Source organism: Anas acuta, chromosome 3 (assembly GCF_963932015.1).
Source record: "Anas acuta chromosome 3, bAnaAcu1.1, whole genome shotgun sequence".
NCBI lineage: Eukaryota > Metazoa > Chordata > Aves > Anseriformes > Anatidae > Anas > Anas acuta.
In genome coordinates, this window is record NC_088981.1 from 7,831,208 (window position 1) to 7,841,318 (window position 10,111).

The 10,111-nt window shown below is 48.0% G+C and overlaps 1 protein-coding gene across 2 annotated transcripts in view; it reads left to right on the plus strand.

The window, feature by feature from the left end:
- The window catches only part of SHLD1 (shieldin complex subunit 1), a 36,336-nt gene extending 26,492 nt beyond the window's left edge, over positions 1–9,844 (plus strand). The window contains exons 4-5 of one of the 2 annotated variants that reach the window (XR_011094373.1): positions 7,849–8,606; positions 9,183–9,844. Coding sequence is in view for 1 of the 2 variants with exons in the window: in XM_068675552.1 (XP_068531653.1) it covers positions 7,849–8,357 (509 nt within the window). In the remaining variant the exon portion in view is untranslated. Of the gene's footprint in view, positions 1–7,848; positions 8,756–9,182 lie in introns of those variants that run through there. The other variant, XM_068675552.1, reaches the window with a different exon arrangement.
- Positions 9,845–10,111: the final 267 nt, after the last annotated feature.

The window sequence follows — 10,111 nt, forward strand, 5'->3', positions numbered from 1 at the left end:
GACTGCACATGCAGTCTGTTTCTTTCACACCTAGAGAGAATTACTCTATTTCTTTCACACCTAGAGAGAATAAGTCCGTCTGTAAACAACTCTTTTGCTATGCCCACATGAACTCGTTTGGCCTTAGGCAAAGACTAAAGGTGAGGACTTCAAATCTGAGAGCCCAAAGGCTGTTCTTCTGCTGTACAGTGGTCTGCTGCTGTAGTTAGTAGTGTTGAAGTTGAGATGGCATAACCGTGTTCAAAACAGCCGAGGTCTCTCTGGCTTCTTTTAAATTTGTAAGATCATCTGTGTGCTCAGCACGTCTGACAATCAATCCACGGATTTGGGATCTGAACCGAAATAAGTTGGCAGAAAGCTGAACAAACGGTTAAAAAAAAGGGTTGGGGGGTAAAGAACTTACATTCAAGTTGGGCTTTGCCTTCATCTGCCTTATTTGACTCAGTTTTCAATTGCCACTGTTCCTTAAAGGTCTTTCTGTTTCCCACAGCACCAATTTCTCAGGTGCCCTGTGGTACCTGGGCATCGTTTCCATGTCAGGATTCAAGCCTCCAGGTCTAAGGCCTCCTGTGAAGATGGGTAATGGTAGCATTATACGATAATCCATCTCTTAGTCTCACAAAACATGCGCAGAGAGTACAATTTTAACCACATTTCAAGAGGGATGATTGAAAATACTTCACTCTGCAGTATTGTTTAGGTCTAAAAACTGCAATTTTGGATAAAAAATGGATTCTCAAGTTGTTTTTGTCCAGAGCTAAGTGTAGCAGGTTGGAAGCAGAGCTGAAACACGTGTGAATCTCTGCAATGTGAATTATGTGTATGTTTGTGGGTGCTAGCGTTGTAATGAACTGGACTTTGAAGTGTTAGAATGACAGAGGAAGGCACTGTACCCAGAACAATTTCCACCCCGTCTCCTTTTCCAAGTTCACACGGTTTGTAAATAAGGCAAACCTGCTGAATTTTTATAACGGTGTGGTCTTCTCTTCTGTCCTTCTCACTGAAGACACACCGTAGTGATAGGTTCTCCCTCTTCTATTTTATCTGTATGAACAGTATTGTATTCTCTTTTTTTTTTCTAGGCGAACTGTCACGCATATCACTTCGCAATGAGATGCAGAGGGTAGATTTTTATTTCCAGTGATGTTGAAACTTGAGCTATTGATCGCCAGCGAGAGCCGTCTGCTTGTTCCTCTTCTTGCCGACGGCATCAGCTGAGCGTTGTTGGCTCCTCTCGAGTGCTGAGAACGTGTGACTGTGAATGAAAGACGAAGAATTTAATATATCAGGGAGGGATATTGCTTTGGGTTTTGTTTTTAATTCTTAGAGCTGCAGTGATACTGCATTACTCAGTCAGACTTGTACTCTGGAGTTGCTTCCTGTCATTGGCAGTGGCCATTGCTGAATATTTCAGGATAAGAGGTAGTTTTCCTCTCTTCATTTCATCCCCATCCTCCAAAATGGGAGTCTGCAATATAAAATATGCTGCCCATTGGGCCCCATTCTTGCCTCTAACAAAGGATTTGCTAAAGCCCCAAAGAATGGGATTTAATAATTCTGCCAGAATTTTTTTTTGCTAGACTTGCCTATGATCATCCAGATAAATAATCAACTTCTCTTTTAATCTAAGCTCTCAGCTTCATCAGTTCTGCATGGCAACATCTAGAGAGTACATGTAAGTGCACTATCTTCCCTTTATTATTTTCCTCATCTTTCACCTTGGAACTGTGAAAAATGTTGTCTTTGATGCGTCCTTTTTTTGTCTCTGTGAGACATCTCCTCGGATGACTCAGGTTCCCCAGGGACTTGCTCACCTCTCAGCCAAAGAGGTGGGCACAGCAAATCTCTCTCCTGATTCTGGAGTTGGCTAGCTGGTAACCAAACCCACGGGCTGAATAAAAATCCCTTCCCTCTCAGTTAATTAGGGTTCTTTGAAAAATTCTTATGTCAGAAAGCGAACAGTTCATGAAGGGCTTCTGGAGTCAGCTGGAAAAAGAGAATAGACGAGACCAGAATTTATAATCTTTAGGCAGAAAAAAAAAAAAAAAAGAAGGGAAACAACTCCATTCGCTTCAGCTGTATGATGTGAGTAAGTGAGAAAGCTCCTTCAGGAACCATAAAGCTCAAACGCCAGTTTTCCTTCATAAAATTCTTTTCAAATCTTAAGCAATGAAAATCAGACAAGCAGAATTTTTCTCACTGGTTTCAAGCACCAGACGCGTTCTCTTATTCTGAAGCAGAATGAGCTTAAAGAAAAATGTGGTCTGAGGTTAAATTATAGCCTGTTACGTAGAAAAGAATGACACTGCAAGTTGCTAACTTTTTATTTTTTTATTTTTTTAAAGGAAAGTATATTTGTAATAAAAGTTTTCTGCCACCAGAGCAGGCGGAGGTTTGGTTTGAGGATGCTCCTATTGCATCTTCTCTGACAAAGACCCTAAGCCTGTTGGGATGCTTTGCTGTGGCTCAGGAGAGGCTGGTTAGCACAGCACTGCTGTGTCTTCCTGCAAGCACGCTTTGAAACGCCTAATTGGAAACTGAGCAATTAGCTTAAGAAGCCTTGTCAGAGTTTCTTCTTGGAAATCGGTGCCGCTAGTGTTCCGTAGACAAGGTGAGTCTGGCTGTCATTTCCCAAGACTGTGTACGTAATAGGAAAGCAGCAGAGAGCTGCAGTTCAAATGAAGCCCCTCGAAGCCCTCATCTGCTGGATAATAACTTTAATTGACAGGTAATTTTTTCAGCTACATAAACGTGCTTCTTACTGTTTCTTTTCCTTGTTGGGAGTAGAATCTTTAACCTTATGAAGCTGTTCTTCATTGCACTTTGAGACGAGTAGGATGTTTCAGGCTTCTTGTTTTGTTTTTTGTTTTTTTTTTACTAGGTACAGAATCATGGAAATTAAACCCCTCTAAGTATCTCACATGAAAAGCTCTTAACTTTGCGATTTCTCTTTGTAGAATGGTGATGAGCTCCGAGGCAGGAGCTTGCCACGTGAAAAGAAAAGCTCAGACACGCCAGCCATGCTGCTGCCCATTTCTTCGGCGAGACCTGTGGTCGTTGCACTGCGAGGTGTTCCTGTGTGCTCTTACACATCAAGCAGCCTCTTCGCAGGCAGCTGCATCCAATGCCTGGTGCTCTGGGGCCTAGCTGAGGATAATCACGAGGATCTTAGCAGGGCACAGCCGTACGTGGAGGTATTTGTGGTGCTGCCGTGGCTTCTGCCTGTGCCCACTGCCCTGCACCGTGGGGCTTGGTTGCTTAGGAACAGGTTGGTGGGATGACAGCAGCGCCCATCTCCTGGCCTTCAGAAAAGAAGGGCTGTGAATTTGCAGCTGTTTGTATTGTAGCTGACCAGCTCTGTGTTTATTAAATCCAGCGTGTTTAACTAGCGCATCCTCCAGAAGACTTCAGTTACCTGGGTTTTTCCAGCTGCCTTCAGAGCACAGCGCAACAGGCATCAACCCGCGAGCTCTCGGAGCAGGGCAGAGCTTAATACCAAGTGTGACATTTGGCAGAGTGTCTAGGGGGATGAGCTACGTCTGCTTATTGCGTTTCAAAAGCGCTTTACTATTTGCCAGGCTTTTTGTTTTTCTTGAATTTAAGGTCCCTAGGGGAGCTGGGCAGAAAGGTTGATGCTTCCCCAGAATAGCTGCTTACGTCTTACCCCACGCGAATTCCAGCCCCTCCAACTTTTCACTCCACAAGCAGGTAGGAGAAAAAGGCAGGGAGCCTGACTCAGTACCAGGCTGTATCTGCTGCCATTCCTCCATCGCTGCCTTTACTCCGTACCCCAAATTCCTCCAGCCTCTGCCTTCCCTTCGTGCTGCCCATCGCCTACCCTCCCACGCTCAACTCCTCCAGGTCTGCTCAGTGTTTGTGCAGCTCCTGGCCAGCTCCTCAACACCGTGTGCCTCTCCCCTGGGCTGGTGGACGAGCAAAATCGCTGCTTGGGTAAAGCAGAGTCTCAAAGGTAATTGCCTTCTGAGCTATAGCCTGCTGCCTGTTGTGGCGTGAGAAAGCTGCTTTGTGTCATCGGGGAGGCAGCAAGGTAACAGGGCTTATTATATTCTTGTTTTCACTTTCAGTTCACAACTTAAATACCCACAAGGAGCACATTTTCTCTGCTTAAAACAGCCTTTTTGAATTATAATGTCATCGAAAATTCCATTTTGCCTTTGCTTTAAGTGCTGGAAGGTTTCCCAAGCAAGGAAGCAAGTAGAAAACAGCTGTTTTCTGCAAGGCAGAGAAACTGTAAACCCCACCATCATTATTCAGCGCTGTACACAAAAGGCTTAGGATCTGGCAGGTGGTAGGTGTTTGTACGGCACCTAATAGCAAGGACCTAGGCTTGGTAGTAATTTGTCTTCTTCGATGCTCTTCCAATTTAAATGTCAGTAATGGAGATGATACAAAATACGGTGCGGATAGATTCCAGTTCACATAAAGGGATGCAGTCAGCTCACGTATGGGTTTTTTAGCTGTTGTAATCGATGGAGCTTTTGTTGATGCAGGTAGGGTGTGATCCCTAAATGTCTTGCTTCGCGGTGCATGTGTGATAACCAGCTCTGGCGTGTGATAACCAACGAGCCAAGGTGTTGTGTGAGGCTGGGGAATAATGAGCTCCTGCTACATCCTCCCCCACATTTCTTCTTTCTTCCCAGATCAGGGTGGAATGGCTTTTTTTGGGTTTGTTTTTTTTAATGGGTACAATCAACCAAAGCAACTGGCAACTCGTGTCCCTCTCGTGTGACTCATCCCTGCCCGTGGACGCAGGGACTGCATCAGCTGGAGCTGCAGCAGGTCTCCGTGGGGAGAAGACTCACGTGAGGAGAAGGAGCATGCAAAGGGACAACAACCAGGGCAAGTGGGGCATCCTGGGCAAGAAATGGCTGATTTGGGGACTGCCACAGGAGGGCTGCAAAGTCTTCTGTCTCCCTCTTTGGGAGCATCGATTAACTTGGCATGTTGATGAGCCAGGAGGGAGGGTGCTCAGCCCTGTCTGCTCCCAGGGAGACTCGGCCAAGTATTGGTGACTTCTGGGTCGGTGCCACCCACGGAAGGAGTTTGTCTCTCCTCCAACCCTCTCCTCTCCTGTGTTTTTCCTTTCCATTGTTGTGTTGCTCCCTTCTGTAGTAATTGTTGTTTAAGGACTTCTGTTCAAACAACCCGATGTTGATAACCTCTTCTGGCCTTCAGAGCAGACAGGGTGGCTCTAGAAGGAACCAGACGTGTTTTCTCAGTACCATCTCATAGCTGAGCACCTAAATAATCCCTAACTCTGCTTTACAATCCTGTCACAGACCTTACAACGCGGGGATATGCTCTGGCATCATCTCACCAACGTCTGGTTGAACCTCAGTCACCACTGTGAACCCAAGGGTGATTTGTGTCGTTAATTTAGTTCTGTTCAAAGAAATGATCCGTGCCTCCCAGTCCCCTAGTTTTCTTGGCACTTATTTAGGGTGGCACAGCAGAGGCCAGGCAGAGACGTTCAGCCCTTGTTCCAGCTTAGCCCCAGCACGTGGCTGATCACACTGCTGGAAGGGGTCAAGGACTTTTGAACTTCTGGAGGAAAACAAAGCTCAGCCCCAGCAGCATGGCAGTCCTCTGCATTTGGAGATGAGGCTTGCTGCTTCTGTTGGACACGGCTGCTCTGGTCCCATATAACCCCTAAGAGCACCAGGGCACTTCTGGGGTTGATACGGGCTTGGGGTTCGCTTTGGTGGGTCGATACAGGCTTTGGTGGGCTTGAGCTCCATTTTGTGAGCAGCTGTGCCAGGGCTGAGTCATCCCAGAGCTCTGGAACAAACGATCCCGACCCTGAAACGAGTGCTGTAATTGCCCTTTTCATCACACTGCTGCTGACAAACACTCTGGTTTAGCTCTCGTACTCACAGCTACACAATAAATCCCCCAGACCTCAGAATAGGACGGGCCTTTGTGCATGGGGCAGGAGGGGAGCCCACACACGCAGGGTCCCCAGGAGGCTGTCGCACCAGTGGAAGTGGCCCAGGTCCAAACCAGGATCTGGTTGTGTGCTTCGGGCGGTAGGGTTATGCACGTGTGCCAGATGGAGGCATTAAATTTTCATCAGCAGCTTTATAAACACAAAGAATATCCCGTTATTGGCCCCCAGGTCTCGTGCTAATAAGCTGCAAATGCTGGTCTTCAATTAGCGGGGAGTGGGGGCGCAAACGGAACAATACACGGCCCTAGTGATGATTATCCATCATGTGAGAGTGAAATCAAGACGTGAGTAATTATTTGTTTGGGGTTTTCATTTTTTTTTTCATTTTTTTAATACCTGCTTGGTAATAGAAATGAGTAAAAACTGCTAAAAATAATAGGGGCCAGGTTGTCTGGTGGTGAAACTCCATTAATTTCTGCACGTGTTGGGTCAAGCCAACACAAAGGCGCGTGACAGCTGTGCTATAAAGCTCTCCATGGAAGGATAAATGGTCTGTGAAGGACATTTTTCCTGCTGAGAGCTGGCCAGGGAGGTGCAAACTTCTAAGTAACGCTGCTATGTGTTATCGGGGAATCCTGGCTTTCCTGTAGGGTTGAGGGAACCCTCAAGAAAGGGCATCATGACATGCTCCTGTGCTGTACGTGTGTCCCAGGTGAGAAGCTCTTTCTGGACCCTGCAGCTTCATGGGGTTAGTTCTGGGAACTCTGCTTCGAAGCCTTCTCGTCTCGCTTTAAGAAGGCTTTGATGGGAAAAATTGACACGTGTAAACTTAAATCTGTAAATGAAAGAAAACTCACCTCGTAATATAATCGAGTGCCTTCTTGCTAGTTGGCAAAAAGGTGCCTCGTGTTTTACAGAATGAGGAGAGGCCGAGCTGCCTGCCGATGCCCCGCATCCTGCTTATGCAACTTGCAGCTGACAGCTCTGCAACCTCTGGCTGAGCCCTGGAAAATTTTCCTGCCGGTGACTCAGGTGCTTGGCAAACGGGCTGGCGAGGCAGGCTGGGAGATGAGGTTGCAGTCAGGGGGGCTTCCTGGGTACCAGAGCCTGATTCCAGGTCCCTTTTTGTACCTCCTTTTTGTAGGAGAAGATGTATGTGGCCTGCTGCTCACCCTGCTCGTGCCTTTGCCAAGTGTCTTGGTGCTGCTGGTGTGTTAATTGGGCGTAGCCACAGCCCCCTTCATTACACTGGAGCAAAACAATCAGAGCAAAGGAGAAAGGCTGAGCAAGTCCTTGGCTCTTAGATGAAGATTTCCTGTAAGAATCCCTGCAGGACGTGGGGGGAGTGGTGCACTGCAGCTGGGCAGTGAAAGTGGGGCTCCACGGGGCAGCACGAGGTTCCCTCTTGCAGGCCCCCTCCCCAACCCCGTGCAGTTGCTGTAACAATGCCAAGGAAGCTTTAGGTCTGGCTGAAAACCAGGGGACAAGCCTGCTGGTTGTGCTGCAGCGATGAAATTGAGGACTGTGGAAAGGGAAGGAGTGGACCGACTGGTGGAGGAAGGAAAAAGAAATGGGCAGAATGGTTTCAGCTGCAAACTGGGCTTTAAGTGTAGGTCGGCTGCTGGCTCCGGCAGCAGCAGATAGCAATTTCCACCTCTTTTTGGAAGTGTGAGTGAGAGGAGCCCGGAGGCGTGTACCGTGGAGTAGATTCAGTCACTGCAGAGGGACAAAACTGGGACACCTGTGAGATGCCCAAATACAAGATTAATCTCTGTGAATCTGTGCTGCGAGCCTCGCTGGCAGAACAGCGCGTTAAAGCAGCGCTTAGCTCGCTCCTGCACGGAGCTTGTTTGCCAGACTGCAGTGAGGGGGGACAAAAAAAGATTTTGCTACAGGGATGACCTGGTGACTAATGAGTTTCATTGATCTTGTGCTTGCAGGAGAAAGCAATCCACCCTCTGCAGTTCCTGCTGGAGCCTCTGAGAAGGGAAATGTGAGATGTTATCCAGAAGCTGGGCTGTGTGAGCACACTCAACTGAACGATGCTTCTCTCTCAAGTACGTATGAACGTGAAAATACAGAAGATGCAAGCATCAGGAAATCTCTGGATGCCTTCTACGAAACGTATTGCAAAAACGGGCCAGGCAAAGCTGATCCCACCTGTGAGGCTGCGTCGCGATGCCTTTCACAGAAGGTTTCGGAGCTCACAAACCGGGGCGGGAGCAAATACGCACTGCGGTGCCTGCAGATGGCCCAGGTGGTCCTGAACAGAGACGGATGTAAGATCTTTCCAAACTACCCCACTACAGCTTGTTTTTCAAAGCCAGCTGAGGGAGAAGCCCTGTTGGAGGATACGAAGAGAACACCTGGACTCTCAGACGATGTCCTGCAGCTCCTCCTGAAACAGACCCGGACAGAACACAGCCCCAATGTGCTGCATGAGAAGTGATCAAGATGCTGCTTTGTTTGTCACCAGAGCTTGGCTTTTTACTGAGAAGGGTGGTAGCATCTGCATCTGGAGCGTCAGACAGGAGCATTTCTACCTACCAGGCTTCTAAACTGGCCTAAACTTCTAAACTGATCTCCCTGCCCCAGCTGAACAGCAGCCCAGCCAAAATTCAGCCCCTGCACAGGCGTGGAAGGACGTCCACGTGCTGTCGAGTGTAACTGAATAAGAGGAAATACAGCTACAGAGTAGGTTAGGTTATTTTTTTACAGGAGGGGATAAAAAAAAAAGCGAAGCTTTATCGCCTTAGAGATATTTCTAACACTTCAGATGCACCAGCTGAGCAGAGTGGCTTTTTTTTTCCCCCTATCTGTATGAGCTGGTTTAAGAGCAACCCGAAATAGATCCGGAAGCAGGGGCTGTGCAGACGTATTCGTAAGGAAGCTGCAGAAGCGATGCCAGCTGTGCTGGTGTCTGCCTGCTGCGAGATGCAGAGTATCCAGGAGAAGCAGCAATCACACCTCAGCACGCCCAAGACCGTGGGTCACTCGGCTGTTCCTGTAGAGCTCTCTCCCTGCCCATGAGCCATGAGGGGTGTGACCCTCGAGCTTTCACAGGGGGGAAGCCACTGTGCAGTGCTCGAGAGCACTCTGTTATCATGGTTAGACCTTGAAATTCCTTTCCTGGTGGCTGATGGGTGAGGGCAAACGTTCTGTATGATGTCTGAACCACAGGGGAGGTTCCTGTCCTTTAGGGCTCAGCCAGCACTCCTTGGTTGCAGCAGAGATTTGCTGCTTCCAACGCTGTCTGCTGCTGCTCTGATTTTAGTTGGCAAGATCATCTCTGGCTGCAGCGAGAGCTGGCCCAGCGTGCCGGTTTCCTGGCTGGGCTTGCGGTGACTCCGTGGCTTGCCCTGCACGAAGAGGTGACTTGAAGGACTAATTCCCAGCAGTTGGTTTTCGTCAGCGCCATCTGGGGAGTTTACAGAGCTCCGGGCGTGATGCATCGCTACGGATTTGGCAGGCCTCATTCTTTGCTTTGTGCTCGTGGAAACGGGGATGAATCCCAAGGAGAAGAAGCAAGGAGAAGAACCAGGTGAAGGGTGTGGGTCTGGGCTCCCTTGCTGGAGGGTGCTGCTGGCACACAGCCCCCTCTGCTCAGCACGTGGGAGCCCTTTGAAGCGGTCAGTCAGGAGCAAGCAGAGTTTCTGCTGCCTCTGGGGACCGGTTACCAGTGATTAAAGCCACGCTTCACCATCTGCAGTTATTCATGTAAATGCTCTGTTCTTGAATGATGTCTCAGGCTCCAAAAGAGACTTAGGTGGGAGAAGATAGTTTTATAGTAGTCTTTGTTGGGGTGCCCAAGCCTGCTGCCTTGACCTAGCTTTTGCTTTGCTTCTCAGCTTGGAGAGCTTGCAGAGCAAAGAACTGTCAAAATTTTGTCTTCTTAAAACCATTGTTGTTAGGTTTTCATTAAAATCTGGAATAAAATTACTGTGTTTTACGACTTTTTTTTGTTTTAGGTGCTTAAAGAAGCAGAGCTGAATTTGCTGGGGAGAGCAGGCTGCAAAATCCCATTAATTTTTAATGGTAATGATGCAAGGTAAATGTTTAGGGGAGTCTGACAGTCTTGCTAGACACCTAATCGTGGCGTTAGGAGCCTAAACACATCTCAGTTTAGAATACCTGGTCATTAATTCCGTGAAGCCAATGTCTCCATTTCTGGAGAAACAACGTGAGGAGGTGTTTCACTGGGAT